Source organism: Furipterus horrens, unplaced genomic scaffold, assembly GCF_987537825.1.
Source record: "Furipterus horrens unplaced genomic scaffold, mFurHor1.1.pri manual_scaffold_17, whole genome shotgun sequence".
In the NCBI taxonomy this organism is placed as follows: Eukaryota; Metazoa; Chordata; class Mammalia; order Chiroptera; family Furipteridae; genus Furipterus; species Furipterus horrens.
The window spans coordinates 110,239,741-110,256,366 of record NW_028327187.1 but is presented as its reverse complement, the minus strand read 5'-3'; the positions used below and the strand labels follow the sequence as shown (position 1 = coordinate 110,256,366).

The following is a 16,626-nucleotide window of genomic DNA, read 5'->3' as shown; positions in this document are numbered from 1 at the left end:
TTGCAAATAAGGCTCTGCTCAAGATGGGCATCACCTAACTCTTCCCTTGGACTTTGTAGTTCGGAGGAAAAAATTCTGACTTGCCTTATATTCATCAAAAGTAAAGGTTCAGCTTCTCAAAAAAAAAAAAAAAAAAAGGACAAAAGGATTCTCTGGCAGTCAATTGTCCCTTGTCACCGTTACATAAAAAGTGCTTTTGGCTGCTGGTCAGAGCCTGTAGTCAGGTTACTATTCTTTCTTTGTTTCCTAGTCCATTGTTATTCAAGGAAGGAATCGCCTACAAAATGTGGCCTCTGGTGGTAGGGGTTTCTCTCCAGCTCTTGCACCTCCCCTTCTTTCTGTCTCTTTTTTTGCATGCACCAAACTTTTTTTTCTTTTTGGAAGTTACCTAGGAAACAAAGTCTTTTGTGCTCCAACTTTATTTGAGCTATTCACTTCCCTGGGAATAAAAAGCCAAAGAGAGAAAGAAGATTGCAATGTTTTTACTAAAACGTTCATGGCAAACACATTTTTCTCAAGGGGGGAATCATAACTTGTTGGGTGTGTTGGGAGGCTTTGCAGATACTTCTGACAAGGTAAGCAAATGCTGTGGGTTAGTTTAAACAACTGGCTCTGGAATCTTCTCTTTAAGGGGACTTAAGAACAATTCGTTTGACAATATGTGAAATCCTCTGAGTCTACAGGGCATGATGCTTCCAAATGTGAGGATGAGAAAAAAAATTTAATGGTTCTGATTTTAGGACAGAATATTATTAAAATCTAACTGGAATAAGAGGAAAAATTATTTTCTACAAATACCTACCTTTCTCCAAATTGTAGAAAGAAATAAAAGTAGGTTCAGTAGTAGAAATTAGGTCTTTTAGTAATCTAAAATCAAAATTGGGATAGAGCCTTTTTAATAATCTGGGCTAGTAACCCAATCCTGAAATAAAAGTTAGACAACATTAATATCTATCAAAGGTTTGGATGGAGAATTCTCAAATGTCATATAGAAGTCAAAACCTCTAACTGCATAGCTGGAAGAAAACCTTAGCACTTCAAAGCCAAAAGAAAATAAACAAGGACTGTTTTAGTCTTCTGAATTTGAAAAAAAAAACCCATTTGAATCCACCCCAACAGCATTTATATTTTTCACTGTAGTTGGTGGAGGGGGAGTCTTCACTTTTGCTTTTCCATGTGCATAGAGCATTTTTAAAATGTTATTTACAAACACCATAGTCATGCAGTAAAATTAACTCCATATGTTTTAATCCAGCCTCTTAAATTAGGTTGGTTTGTCCTTCAGGTGATGTGTTCTGGACTGTCTCGTGACTCCAGATTTTCTGGTACATTTCCAAAATGTTTCATAGGCATCCAAATCATCTATCTTTGATCCTAGTCATCTAGAGCCCTCAAGACTTTCAATAGGAATTTACGGTGACATGGATATAGAGAGAGTGATCCACTTCTCACTGGATTAGACTCACATTTTTCCTCATTTTGAAGTTCTGGCTACCTTGTCTCTTGTCTTAATTCCATTTGACCTGAAAAGCATATTTATTTAATGCATTTTTTCCTTTTTTGTCACTTGACTATTGAAATTATAACTTTTCAATTAGTTGTGTTTACTAATTATTTCTAGGAATTCTTCCTTTGACCTAAAAGTTTATTTCTGACCAAATCTTTTAACTAAACTGTGAAATTCCTTATATGTATAAACCATGATGATTTAGTCTGAATGTACTTCATTTGCAGTCCCATCCCCCAGAGGATGAAGATACAGATGTCATGTTAGGGCAGAGGCCGAAAAACCCAGTACACAATATCCCCTCGACACTGGACAAGCAGACCAACTGGAGCAAAGCACTACCTCTCCCAACACCAGAGGAGAAGATGAAACAAGATGCTCAAGTGATTTCTTCCTGCATTATTCCCATCAATGTCACTGGTATTATTCTGTTCTTTTCTTAGGGGTAGTCGGGTCAGAATATTCTGTGTATTAAATATGTTCAAAAGCTGTGCTGCTGGGGGTACCAATTAAGAACACTGCCTTGTGAACAAGTAATACCTTTTTATCAGAATACAACCCAGAAGATATGCAATATGCTTTTGTCAGGTTTTGAACATCAATTTGCATATGTTTCACTGGCCCACTTGTTATGTAAATGATGGACAGTTTCTTTTTGAAAAAAAAGAAATCACCAAATAGCTCTTTGGCCATAGCTGACTTAAATAATGGAGAAAGCGGCAGTGATTAGTCATATGATAATGATACGTGGCATTGCAGGAAAGAAAACAGCAAACCCCGGATTCCTAAAACTGCAAGTAATGATCCTGTAGACCAAATATAAAGTCTGTTTTCATGCTTGCTTGGGTGAAGGTAGGCTTGTTTTAAATACTGTTTAGAATTCTGCAGTGATTTTAGGGATTGTTACCTAAAAATATATGGATTCATAGATGAAAGCTAAATTCTACTCTAAAGCCAGCAAGCCTATCTTTCATGCACTCTGCTTTCCTCCTCCTTTGTATTGAGAGTGAATATTAATCTAAGATGAATGCAAGCTTGTCCAGACTTTTCTGGAAAAGTTTATTGGCAGCAATTGTAAATTCCAGAATTGGATATGGTAATCTTTGTAAGTAAGATAATGTTATAAAATATTCTAACTTTCAAAGATAGAAATTAAATGATCTATTTATTGGGCTTTTAAAAAACATCTCTAATAGTTATATTTTAACTTATTTATATATTCAGAATTTCAAAATGGCCATATCATGAATGATTTTAATCCTGGTACCACATGACTGTAGGTTGTATGTTACTTGAAATGCATTTTGGACACAGGTATTATTAATCCCACTCAAATTTCTCTAACATAAAGTAGGGAACAAATGATGACCTGGTATCTGGCATAGCTATTTCCTTCCTGGAAAAAAAAAGGAGTTCTAGTTGATCAGCTTGTTGTGAGCTTGGGGTTAATTTTCCTGATGACCTATTCAAGTTGTAGGATAAATTATTCTAGGGAAGTATGCTTTATCTGATCTCCATAATCTAAATGGGATGGATTAGGGGAGTTCAGTTGTCAAAATGGATCATTTTGGCATCCTCGTAAACTGAGTTTCAGTTTTGGGGACATGTGATTATTAGCAACACCTGCTTTCTTCATGGCACTGTAAGTAAAATCATGTTTTCAGATTTAGTACTTTGATTATGGGTCTTGTGATTCAGGAAAAGGGAAGATCTTTCCTGCTTTATTTCAGGGACTCTCAAACTAAAGCCTGGATTATTTGTTGATTTCAAGAGCTTTAATTAATAAGTTGTTGATTATGCCCATATAACACAAAGTGTCTGTATGCCATGTGTTCTATAATTATTATTATTAGAATGAAGGATTTTAATTTTTGATTGGAACTAAGAAAGGGAAATTCCATTAGTACAAATTCTCTGGTAATATTGTAATTATTCATCATGTGATAGCTCATACAGACAAACTGTAGTCACTGTGATACTAAGCAAAACTCAAACGGCTTCACTATAGCTAAACAAGGTTTAACATGCCATCCTGCCCCATGCTTAACAGTCAGGATAAATGATGAGGCAACCAAATTCCAAAGCACTTTTGGTATTATGGCTTCCTGAGGCAAAGCTCACTTTGAAAAATGCATGGCATATGCCTGTGCCAGATGAATTTGGGTTCTCACCTCCTCTATCAGTGTTCTAGATTGGATAGGACTGTGTGTAGTGTGCATAATGTGGTTATGGAGAGAGAAACTAACAGGTATCATGGTTTTCCCCCTGTATTTACAAAAGCAAACCTACACATGTAAAGACTGGGGATTTCAGCTTTATTTACAGTTGGTACAGAAGGTAGATCCACTTAAGTGCAGAACAGGGGGCTGCCTTGTATTATTATTATGTAGTGATAAGACACTGGTGCAAACCCAAAAGTGTTCAATTTAGTCAGTAGAAGAAAGTAGACAGAGTTACATGATGATTTAAAAAACAAATTTCTAGGTTGTTGTTTCCTCCCATCATGTGTGTGTTTTTTGGGGGGTGGGGCATAGTGAGTAGAGAGAAAAATACTCACAAAGATCTTTTAATGAAGAGATGGGCCACGATACGTTAGCTGAACTAATTTAGGTTAACATCTTGGCTATGGATCTACTATGCAGAGATACCAGCTTCAGAGAACTCAGAAATAGAGCAGTAAATAGGAAGAATTAAAGGTTTAGGTCCTTAAGGAGTCATTTCTGTGTGAGGATTATCCATTGACGTTATTTTTCTCTCCTCAGTCTTTTGATTTTCCTTCTTTGCTTGTTACTTTTGGCAGTGCAAGCTGTTGTTGAGAGCTGTATTCGGAAGTAAAGCTTAATGTACTGCAGCATAATTTAAATAAAAGCTGAATAAGGGCTCCCTTATATTTGTTTACAGGCTTAATCCAAACCTTCCTTTACTTCAATAAATATCACTGTGTTCCAAGCAAATGAAAATGTGTTTGCCATTTCTAAAGGCTAATTAGATTTATTTGTGGGTTGCAGGAGTTGGTTTTGACAGAGAGGCTAGTATACGCTGCTCTCTTGTTCATTCACAATCCGTACTACAACGGAGACGAAAACTGAGGAGGAGGAAAACCATCTCTGGTATCCCCAGAAGAGTCCAACAAGAAATAGGTGTGGTATAAAACTGTGAATTGTTCAAATGCTTTTGGGTGCCAATTTTAAGGAGATGAAATAGAAGCTGACTTTTAATCAGCTTCTTAAAAAAAAGTCAATGCTGTAACTTGTAGAGGTTTTGAAATGGTGTATACTTGTTTTGTGTTCAGCACGCCAGGTAGTATGATGTTCTAAGTCTCTGGTCTTGACTGAGAAGGTTTGACCTTATAGATTTAGGTATATATATTTGGATCTTATGGCCGAAATGTAATTTCAGCTAATTTTGCTAATTTTTAGAAGTTTTATTAAGGTGGAAATTAGGAATGAAAAGTAACAAGATTCAATGCAAGATTCATTTAGAAAAGTCTACCTTTATTTGAAGAGAGATATAGTTTTATGATATTAGTCACTGAAAAAGGTAAATTTTAAGCATACTAAATTAAATATTGAATATTGTTAACATGATATCCTTGATGACATTTTTCTATTTTTTTCTGTTAAATGTGTCTAGGATATCTCTCCCTATGTTTATTGAAAATTTTCATCTCCTATAAATAAGACTTTTATTTCTTATAGTGAATTCTAAGATTTTTATTTCACTGTTTATATTACAAAATAAAAATGAATAGTGGCGAAGAAGATAAAATAGACTTTAGTTTAAAAAACAGTAGTCACTTATTGAAGAGAGAGTATTAACAAAAGATCTAAAAGCATATCTTCTCAGTATATATACATACATACACATATATAGTGTGCACAAATATATCTATATCTATCTATATCTATATCTATTTATCTAAGCATTTTAACTTTCTCCTAATTTTATATGTTGATATTTTTCTGTAAGGAAAAGCTCCCAACATGCTAGTACCCAGATGTGTGAGTGTCTCTCAGAATGTCTGTTAGTATGCTGTTGTATAAAATTTCTCACTCTGCTTTCCATGTGCCCTAGATTCTGATGAATCACCTGTGGCCAGGGAAAGGAATGTGATTGTACACACAAATCCAGACCCTTCCAACACTATCAATAGGAGGTCTGGAACCAGGGACTCGGAGTGCCAGACTGAGGACATTCTGATTGCTGCTCCATCCAGAAGGAGAATCAGAGCTCAAAGGGGTCAAAGCATTGCAGCTTCCCTTTCACATTCTGCTGGCAACATTTCTGCATTGGCAGACAAAGGTGACACCATGTTTACGACTACAGTGAGCAGCCGCACAAGATCTCGGAGCCTTCCCCGGGAAGGCAATAGAGGCGGAGATGCTGAGCCTAAAGTTGGTTCTAAACCCTCCTCATATGAAGAGGGGGAGCCTTTTGTGGGTGACCAAGAAAGAACCCCTAATGATTGCAGCGAGGTCCCCAGTAGCCCAAGTGCCCAGGAACACCAGCCTGCTTTGGGCCTAGCCTGTTCTCAACATCTTCACAGCCCCCAGCACAAGTTAAATGAGAGAGGGAGGTCACGTCTGTCCCGAATGGCTGCTGACTCTGGCAGTTGTGATATCTCCTCCAACTCAGATACCTTTGGGAGTCCCATCCACTGCATCTCCACAGCTGGCGTCCTCCTCAGCAGCCACATGGACCAGAAAGACGACCACCAGTCATCCAGTGGCAACTGGAGTGGGAGCAGCTCCACGTGCCCCTCACAGACCTCAGAGACAATTCCTCCTGCAGCTTCTCCTCCCCTCACTGGCTCTTCGCACTGTGACTCAGAGTTGTCATTAAACACGGCCCCTCATGCTAATGAGGATGCCAATGTCTTTGTGGCAGAGCAGTACAATGACCACTTGGATAAAGTGAGAGGCCACCGGGCAAACTCCTTTACCTCCACTGTGGCAGATCTAGATGACCCCAATAATAGCAACACAAGTGACAGTGAATGGAATTACCTACACCACCATCATGATGCCTCCTGCCACCATGATTTTAGTCCTGAGCGCCCCAAGGCAGACAGCCTGGGCTGCCCAAGCTTCACAAGCATGGCAACTTATGACAGCTTTCTGGAAAAATCTCCATCAGACAAAGCTGACACTAGCTCTCACTTTTCAGTGGACACAGAAGGATACTACACATCCATGCACTTTGACTGTGGTCTCAAAGGTAGTAAGAGTTATGTCTGTCACTATGCAGCTCTGGGCCCAGAGAATAGCCAGGGCATTGGAGTTCCTCCTACTCTTCCAGACTGTGCCTGGCAGGACTACTTAGACCACAGAAGGCAGGGAAGACCAAGCATATCTTTCAGGAAACCAAAGGCAAAGCCCACTCCACCTAAAAGGAGCTCATCATTGAGGAAGTCTGATGGAAATGCAGACATTTCTGAGAAGAAAGAACCAAAGATTAGCAGTGGCCAGCTCCTGCTTCACAGTTCCAGGGAAATGAAGCTGCCTCTTGATTTCTCCAACACGCCTTCTCGAATGGAAAATACCAATCTTTCCACCAAGCAAGAACCTTCTTGGATTAACCAGAATGAACATTGTATTAAGGAACCTCAGTTAGACACTTCAGATATTCCACCATTCAAAGATGAAGGTGCCGAATCAACTCACTATGCAGACCTCTGGCTTCTAAATGACTTGAAAACAAATGACCCTTACAGATCTTTATCTAATTCAAGCACTGCTACAGGTACCACCGTTATTGAATGCATCAAATCTCCAGAGAGCTCTGAATCCCAAACATCCCAGTCAGAATCAAGAGCTACCACCCCATCCCTTCCTTCTGTTGACAGTGAGTTTAAACTTGCTTCACCAGAAAAGCTGGCTGGCTTAGCATCTCCATCAAGTGGCTACTCAAGCCAGTCTGAAACACCAACATCCTCTTTCCCTACAGCTTTTTTTTCTGGTCCGTTATCTCCTGGAGGTAGCAAAAGAAAACCGAAAGTCCCAGAAAGGAAATCCTCACTACAGCAACCCTCTTTAAAAGATGGAGCTCTATCTCTAAGTAAAGATCTTGAACTTCCAATTATACCTCCTACCCATCTTGACCTAAGTGCTCTTCATGTCTTGAATAAACCATTCCACCATCGTAACCCATTGCACGTTTTTAGTTATAATAAGCAGAACACGGTAGGGGAAATGCTGAGGTCGAATCCTCCACCATCCCTTGCAATTACACCAACAGTCCTGAAATCTGTTAACCTTAGGTCCGTCAGTAAGTCTGAAGAAGTTAAGCAAAAAGAAGGCAACAACATGGAACTCCCCTACTTAGAGCAAAGCACTCTCACAATGGCTGCCCTGTCTCCAGGTAGGATTAGGCCACATATAGCTAAGAAATCAATATCACGTCAGTACTCCACTGAAGATACCCTATTATCCTTTTTAGATTCCTCTGCAGTTGAGATGGGACCAGATAAACTACAGTTAGAAAAAAAACGTGCTTTTGATGTGAAGAATCATTGTGATCCAGAAACAGTAGCCTCGGTTGGTAGCAATCTTCTAGATTCAAGTGTCACAAAAGACCAAATACATACGGAGAATGAGCCTATTTCAGAAAACTCACCAAGTAAAAATTGTGACTTTCCCACAGAAGGATTTCAGAGGGTCTCTACTGCCCACCCAAATGATTTGGAAAGTAAAATACTACAATATGGAATTGGTCCAGATGGAGTCCTAGGACAGGTCCAGAAGGCATCCTCTGTAGATCAGGAGGAAGTTGCATACCCTGAGTCTGTGGATGTGCTCACACCTCAGCCAAACTCACCAACTAGAGCCACAGAGATAAGCAATCAACTTAAGCATCAACTTGGGATGAGCCGCCACCATGACAAAGTGCCTGGGAATATCAGCTATGAAGCAGAGCTATCGACTGTAAATTTATGTCCTGAAAAATGTTCTGAGCAGGAAAATATTGCTTCAGGTATTTCAGCCAAAAGTGCCTCTGATAACAGCAGAGCAGAGGAGACCCAAGGAAGTATGGATGAGGTTTCACCGAAAGGTCAGTTTGTCGCTATGGAAAGGGGTCTCATGGCACTTCCTGAAATTTTTCTTTCTTACATTCCCCATAACATGGTAGAGCCCTGGGTGTTGGGTTCCCTCCACTATTTCTTTACACTTATTAAAACAATTGAGATAAAAGCTTTTGCTATTGAGGGACTGGGCTGTGACAAATACCTTTTTCATTTTAAAAATGGTTTGTTCCCTGAGTCAGTGAAGTACAGCAATTATGCTGTGGAACTTCCTCCTAAAGATGCTTTTGTTCTTAATTTAAGAATCGTCACCAAGTGATGACTCTATGATTTCACCACTTAGTGAAGACTCTCAGGCTGAAGTGGAAGGTGTGTTTGTGTCTCCAAACAAACCTCGAACAACTGAGGATTTATTTGCAGTCATTCACAGGTGAGGCAACAATATGAAAGGTTTTGCTTCTTATGGTGCTTCTTATTAAAGGCAAATATGAGAAAGCCTTGTGTACTTGTAATATATTCAACAAAAAACAAAGTCAAGCAAAGAAAAATTATTTTTCCAAATCCAATTAATAGACTTGTATTCAAGTTGGGAAATATGAGTCTTTATATATAATTAGATTGACCTCAACTGAGAGACTTTCATAAGGACTTCTGAGGGAATATGTTTTTTCCTTAGGAAAGACACTCTAGAACAACTTTTTATTTGAAAACAGTTTGGTTAAGTAACTGAGAGTGAAAGCTCAAACTCTAGTGCAATCCCTAACTTTGAAATAATTTCTTGAACCTAAAAAATATGCTCAAAGCTGTAATCTTATGTTAACAGAGATAAATGGAAGGTGATTCACTAAACAGAGCCCCAAATCTGAGACAAGACAGTGTATTAAAAACCTGCCCATATCACAGCTCAGAACAAGTAACCACTGTTCCCTTATTCCCCCTCTTCCTAAAACATAAATTTCTTTAATACCACTGGCCTTCTCTAAAATGAATGTTTCACATTCCCCAAACAGGACATGTCATTTGGGCTGCTTTTCCAGGACAGTGCTGTGTCAATGCTGTCCTTTCACGTTTTCTCATCCTTCCCCTGCCTCCTTGTGGTTGGTCAGTGCCTATATTTGCAAGAATACTGCTTACAACCTGTGACTGAAGAACAGAGCAGGAGCCAACACTTGGAAACTGAACCCGTATCAGACTGAGCTATCAAATTGCGATGTGCCTACTCCTTTCATAACTGTGACTGCTTTCTTCCATTAGGCCTCAGTGACTTAGATGGGACTCCCAAGGCAAAAAACTTAGAGACTATCTTTTCTACCTCATGAAATTATACTTTTTGAAGCAAGTTCTTTGCAAGCAGTTTACCATTATATTTCCTAGAATTCTACTTTTTAAGGGAACTTAGGTTTTCTCTTGGTATGGTTCTCTCATAAAGAAGTAGCACTACTCTTCAACAAGTTTTTGAAAGGAGCCAATCAGAAACACTTTCTATATATACATTAGGCACACTTCTCCGTTTGGAACGTGAAGAATCCTAATGCTGCCACTTCTTATGCAGTCTTGAATCAGTTAAAACCTCTGGACCTAATCTCTTATTGGAAATGGAGACACTTATAGCTCACATTCTCAATTTTGGTGATAAAAGAATATTTTAGTGTCTAGAATATGATAGATCCTAAAAACAAATGCTAGCTTAACACTTTAACCCTATTAGAGTGCTGGACACTGGCATACACAAGATAACAACCATAAAGTTTTCAGTGAACCCAAATTAGGCTAGTCTCCAATTGCAAAGGTGACATTTTCTCTACCCTACAGATTTTTAGAATACTTATTAATGAACTGAGTCATGCTGAAGATTCACTGAATTTAAGCTGGTTTACTAATCAAGAGAAATAATATGATGATAGGTAATTAGGTTTGGTAGACTTACTGAGTGGTAATCTTAGATTTGCAGTTGTGTTGTATGTGTGTATGTATTTACAGCACAATGACAAGAATAATTTTGTTTTTTAAAGGGAAAATATTTTTTAATCTTTCCTTTTTCTGCTTGTAAATGCAATGCAGTTCAAAATTGAATTTTAAAAAGTTCAAACTTGAAAGAACTATTTAACATAGAAAATGGACATCCCATCATTCTAAGATAACTACCGTGAAATATGGAGTATATTCCTTTATATTTTTCCCATACATTATAAACACATATTCTAACTTGTGTATTTTCTGTTTTTTAATTACAGTTGACATTCAATACTATATTAGTTTCAGGTCAGCAGCATAGTAGTTAGACATTTATATAACTTACAAAGTGATATCTCCAATAAGTCTAGTACCTACCTGGCACTGTACAGAGTTATTACAATATTATTGACTATATTTCCTATGCTTTACTTTACACTCCTATGACTATTTTGTAACTGTGAATTTGTATTTCTTCATCCCTTCACCTTTTTCACTCAGCCCTACAACCCCTCTCCCATGTTGAAACCATCAGTTTGTTCTCTATATCTTTGAGTCTGTTTCTATTTTTGTTTGTTTATTTTTCCTTTAGATTTCACATATAAATGAAATCATATGATATTTGTCTTTCTCTGTCTAACTTTTATCACTTAGTATAATACTATCTAGGTCCATCCATGTTGTTGCAAATAGTAACATTTCGTTCTTTTTCATGGCCGAGTAATATTCCATTGTAGATGTACTATAGCTTTTTTTGGTTCTCAGGTCGGCACTCAACCCACTGAACTACATCAACCAGGGCCTCTATAGCTTTTTTTAACCCACTTGCCTATTGATGGACATTTAGGTTGCTTCCATATCTTGGCTATCTATTATAAATCATGCTGCAATGAACACAGAGATGCATATATCTTTTTGAATTCATGTTTTGGATTTTTAAAACTAAATGCCCAGAAGTAGAATTTTTGGGTTATAAGGTAGTTCTATTTTTAATTATTTGAGGAACCTCCATACTGTTTTCCATAGTGGCTGCACCAATTTGCAATCCCACCAACAGTGCACAAGGGTTTCCTTTTCTCCACATCCTTGCCAACATTTGTTTGTTGATTTATTGATGATAGCCATTCTGAGGTGATATCTCAATTGTAGTTTTAATTTGCATTTCTCCGATGATTAGTGATATTGAGCATCTTTACATATGTCTATTGGCCATCTGTATATCCTCTTTGGAGAAATGTCTGTTCAGATCCTCTGCCCATTTTTAAAATTGGATTGTTTTTATTTTTCTTTTTCTATTTTTTTGGTGGGTTTTTTTTGGGGGTGTGTGTGTGATATTAACTCCTTACCAGATATATCATTGTTGAATATCTTCTCCCATTCTGTAGATTGTCCTTTTGTTTTGTTGATGGTGTCCTTTGCTGTGCAAAAACTTTTTGGTTTGATGTATTCCCTCCCATTTGTTTAATTTTTCTTTTGTTTCCCTTGCCTGAGGAGATGTAAATAAACAAAAAAATATTGCTAATACCAATGTCAAGGAGTTTGCTGTCTACGTTTTCGTCTAGTTTTATAGTTTCAAGTCTTACATTTATGTCTTTAGTCTATTTTGAGTTTCTTTCTGTGTGTGGTATAAGAAGGTAGTCTTGTTTCATTTTTTTTTTGCATATTTCTGTTCAGTTTTCTCAACACCATTTATTGAATAGACTGTTTTGACCCCTTTTATATTCTTGCCTTCTTTGTCATTGATTAATTGGCCATGTAGGCATGGCTTTTTGTTTCTGGGCTCTCCAGTCTGTTCCATTGATCTCTCTGTTTATTCCAGTGCCATGCTGTTTTGATTAGTATAGCCCTGTAAAATAGTTTGATATCAGGTAGTGTGATATCTCCAACTTCGTTCTTCTTTCCTAAGATTGCTGTGGCTATTCAGGATCTTTTGTGGTTCCATATAAATTTTAGGATTATTTGTTCTTGTTCTGTGAAAAATGTCATTGGTATTTTACTAGGGATGCATTGAATCTATAGATTGCTTTGGGTAGTACGGACATTTTAACAATGTTAATTCTTACTGTCCATGAGCATGGTACATGCTTCTATTTATTTGTGTCTTAAGAATGATTTTGTTTTCTCGATAGCTTACAGTGTACAGAGCTTTAAGATCTCCAGGTGTGGTTTAGGTTTTCAGCTCCTCACAGAAAGTTGGCTTACTGATTAATATAGTTTTGGTGTTCCTAGGCAGCTATGGACAATGTTATTTGCAGCTCAAAATGGATTGACTTATTTAAGAAGTGATGTAAGAAATTGTTTTATATAAAGGAATTTAAAAAGCAGACCAATAAGTATAATGTGCCCCTGCCCCAGCACAGACACCCACATATCCATCACTCAAGCCTGTCAACCAGCAATCTGTGGCTAATCTTGTCCCATCCACAGATTCATCTACTTTGCTCTTCTGGTTTTCATTGGAAGTCAAACCCAGACATCAGATAATTTTATCTGAATTGCAGAGACAGAATTAATAAGAAAAATCTATACTCCTTCACTGCCTACACACTAACTAGGAGTCAGACATCAGTATTTTCTTATATTAAAACATCCCAACCCTGGCTGGTGTGACTCAGTGGATTGAGCACCAGCCTGTGAACTAAAGGGTTGCTAGTTCGATTCCCAGTTGGGGCACATGCCTGAATTGTGTGCCAGATCCCCAGTTGTGGGTGCATGAGAGGCAACCACATGTTGATGTTTCTCTCCCTGTCTTTCTACCTCCCTTCCCCTCTCTCTAAAAATAAATAAATATATATATATTTTTAATCCCAATAAGTCTCCTCTGGAACCTCTTGCCTTCATGTTAGTCATTATTTGGAATGGTCATTTCCAAAACCTAATTTCATGTCCAATGGTTATCAGAGAATTTCCCTCAGGCTGTTGGTGCTACAAGGGGAAGGACTGTATGTTACTCCTCATCTCTATAGCCCTAATATTTGGTATCTGATCAGATAGGATGCACCAAAATGCTTGTTAAGGAGATCTGTGAATGTGACTTAACACTCATTGTCCTAAAAATGTAACTGGACTAAGATTCTTCCTTTCCTTAAAAGGTCTAAGAGGAAAGTACTTGGAAGAAAAGATTCTGGGGACATGTCTGTTCGAAGCAAATCAAGAGCTTCTCTTGGCAGCGGTAGCAGTAGCAGCACTGGTTCTGTCACGTCACCCAGCAGCAATGTGACTACCCAAAACAGCCAGAGATCTCCTGGCCTCATCTACCGAAATGCTAAAAAGTCTAACACATCCAACGAAGAGTTTAAGCTGTTACTCCTCAAGAAAGGCAGTCGTTCAGATTCCAGTTACCGCATGTCTGCTACTGAGATCCTGAAGAGTCCCATCCTGCCTAAACCTCCTGGGGAGCTCACAGCTGAGTCCCCCCAAACAACCCATGAGGCCCATCAGGGAGCACCTGGGGCCGAGGCACCGTCCCCACACTCTCCATGCTCCCCAAGAGTTAATGCAGAAGGGTTTTCCTCGAAGAATTTTGCCACCTCAGCATCAGCCAGGGTTGGACGTTCCCGGGTCCCACCTGTGGCCAGCAGCAGCCGCTACAGTGTCCGCTGCAGGCTGTACAACGCGCCCATGCAGGCCATCTCTGAGGGCGAGACAGAAAATTCTGATGGGAGCCCGCATGACGACCGATCCTCCCAGAGCTCAACATAGGTGGCCCATGCAAGGCTGGTTGTCAAAGGCCAAAACCCTTAGTCATATGAGTATGTGGGGAATAGAAGAGAAGACTAGGAAGAAGTCAGCATATCATGGGATACCATCACTTACTACCAATGAATTTTTAAATATTTGCTGGTGAAACAGAAGGTGGTTTGGTCCTTCTTGATTATTTTCCATGTTTTTAAGTAGCTACACTGTCTTTCATATTTTTCTTTAGCTTAGTTTTAAGTACCTAATGTCATTCCTTTTAATATAGAAGTTTAAAATGTCTGCTTTTCATGAAACCTAGAAAAAAGTTTTCCCAGAGCTGCCTATTCAGAAAACAACCCTCACTGTCATAATTCTTAAGAAAATGAAATTACTCTGGAGGTTCGGTATTTTTTTACATTAAAATGAACTAAAGCAAAATTTAGAAGAAAGAACTACACACATGTAAATACCATATTTTTGATAAAAATGTGTAAATAGATTTATCAATGATGAGTGGACATGTGGCAAATTATCTACCACACACCAACTGTTTATACAACACAACAGATAAAGTGTAATAACTGTATTCCGTGAATACCATTTTCATATCAAATACCATATTTAAATGTCCACCAATATGATTTCTAAGTGATAAACCTCATATATGAATTTAAACTGGTGAAATAAAGGAAATCTTGAGGTCATATACTGAAATGTGATTAATTTAAAATAATGAATTCAGACCTAACCATTTTCGTGACAAATTGCACCACCAAACAATCTAATAATAGTAATCACATGGCTATGATTTGCCATGTGGTAATTTGGACAGAATGAAAAGCATGCTTTTGATTTTTTTTAATAAATGAGAGAAATCATCATTGTCAACACAAAGCCCAGAACAACAGCATTTGACTTTAATTTTTCAATGGATTGCTTTAAAGAGAATGAGTAGGGAAAACTAGTTAATTTTAGGTTATGTTTTATATTAGGCTACTGGGGGCATAAACAGTCATAATCTAATGAGTATAATCTTAAAACTCCTTAAACAGTCTAGCACTTAGCTCCAGGTTCTTTAACTAACAAAAATAAAACATAAGCATGCCACAGAGCTGTTGATTTAACAGTGAATACTTGCAATGAGTTTTCAGTGAAGCTTTTCTCTGTGCTGATGAGATTTGTGCTACCTAAAAATTAACAGAAATGACACTGTGAACAATGTAGTTGGGAAGTAGGTACGTGTATATGCATTATTTATATTCACTGTTAAGCTGGGAATGGGGAACAGCTCTGGTTCACAATGCTACACGCAACTGGGTTTTTGTCTGATTTTACTATATCTGCTTGATGGCAAAAGGGGAGGGGTGGTGGGTGGGAATGGAAATATCAGGCAAGTGCTCTGATAAAATGAAGGCAGGGAAACAAGCTGAATTACTTGAAATTACTTGAATTTTCTTGTCTTAAAACTGAACAAAATGTAGTTACAAGTTGAAATCTGCAAATAGTTTTTACACCTCTGATTTTAACATGAACTGATACTAATGTTTGAAATATGTCAGAAATACAAGCAGTTATGTACTTAGAATATGTTTTTAATGGGAGAAGGCAGAAAGTGGAGAGAACTAAGGAGGGATATGGCCTATAAAAGAATAGAATGCAATTAGAATGATAAAACATACCAGAGTTACCAAGAAACTGATATGCAGCTGGCTTTAAGCTTATGCAAGTCGTATTTGGGAAAGTAGGATGTGAGAAAGGGGGGTTGTGGTTTTGATTGAATTCATACAATATGAAGGAGAAAGCCTGGTCTAAGAACATGCTGTCTTTCAAAAGAAACACATTCTAAGATGTTACAGATTGAGAATTAGAGAATCTGATTGCTGTTGAGGTTTTTGTTTGTTTGTTTGTCTGGAAAGAAAAAAACAAGTCTGGCTTCTACTATTTGTTTTCACTATCAAATTGTGTTTCTTAATTTCTTGTCATCCTTATGTGTAAAATGGGTGCTGGGGGTGGCGGGGTAGAGGAGGGAGGATGTGTGTATGTGTGTGTGCACATGTGTGCACTCATACGCTCTTGTGCTGGGGTATATAGGCTACCTGGTAAAGAGTACATTTGAACATTTACAAAGTGTTATACTTTTTATTAAAAGAAAAATGTTTGGGGGGTTTGAAAAATGAACCATCATTTCTCATTGGAACCCATCAGTTAAGAAAACCAGCATGGTTTGGCACCACATGGAAACATGAATATTTTTCTCATGCTTTGAAAAGTACACTTCACAAAATTTTAAGAATAAAGTTTTTAGACAAATGTGATAAGAAACAGTCATTTCCAGTCACAATAGGTGATCTTTTGTAATTTTCATAAAAGCAGTTTGTTTGCAGTATGGCTTTGTGTAGTTCGGGGTTTTTTAAGTGTAAAGAAAGCTATGTGGGCTTTAAAAGTGGTTCTAAATCTTGAATATGAA

General features: G+C 37.9%; 1 protein-coding gene across 3 annotated transcripts in view; it reads left to right on the top strand.

Moving 5' to 3' along the window:
* Nucleotides 1-14,765, top strand: part of NHS (NHS actin remodeling regulator) — a 371,143-nt gene extending 356,378 nt beyond the window's left edge. For all 3 annotated transcript variants that reach the window (XM_090264507.1, XM_090264506.1, XM_090264508.1), the window contains 5 exons: nucleotides 1,735-1,927; nucleotides 4,516-4,647; nucleotides 5,582-8,557; nucleotides 8,832-8,958; nucleotides 13,574-14,765. In XM_090264507.1, coding sequence (XP_090120633.1) covers nucleotides 1,735-1,927; nucleotides 4,516-4,647; nucleotides 5,582-8,557; nucleotides 8,832-8,958; nucleotides 13,574-14,183 — 4,038 coding nt within the window. In that variant the 3' untranslated portion in view covers nucleotides 14,184-14,765. The remainder of the gene's footprint in view (nucleotides 1-1,734; nucleotides 1,928-4,515; nucleotides 4,648-5,581; nucleotides 8,558-8,831; nucleotides 8,959-13,573) is intronic.
* The last annotated feature ends 1,861 nt before the right edge of the window (nucleotides 14,766-16,626 follow it).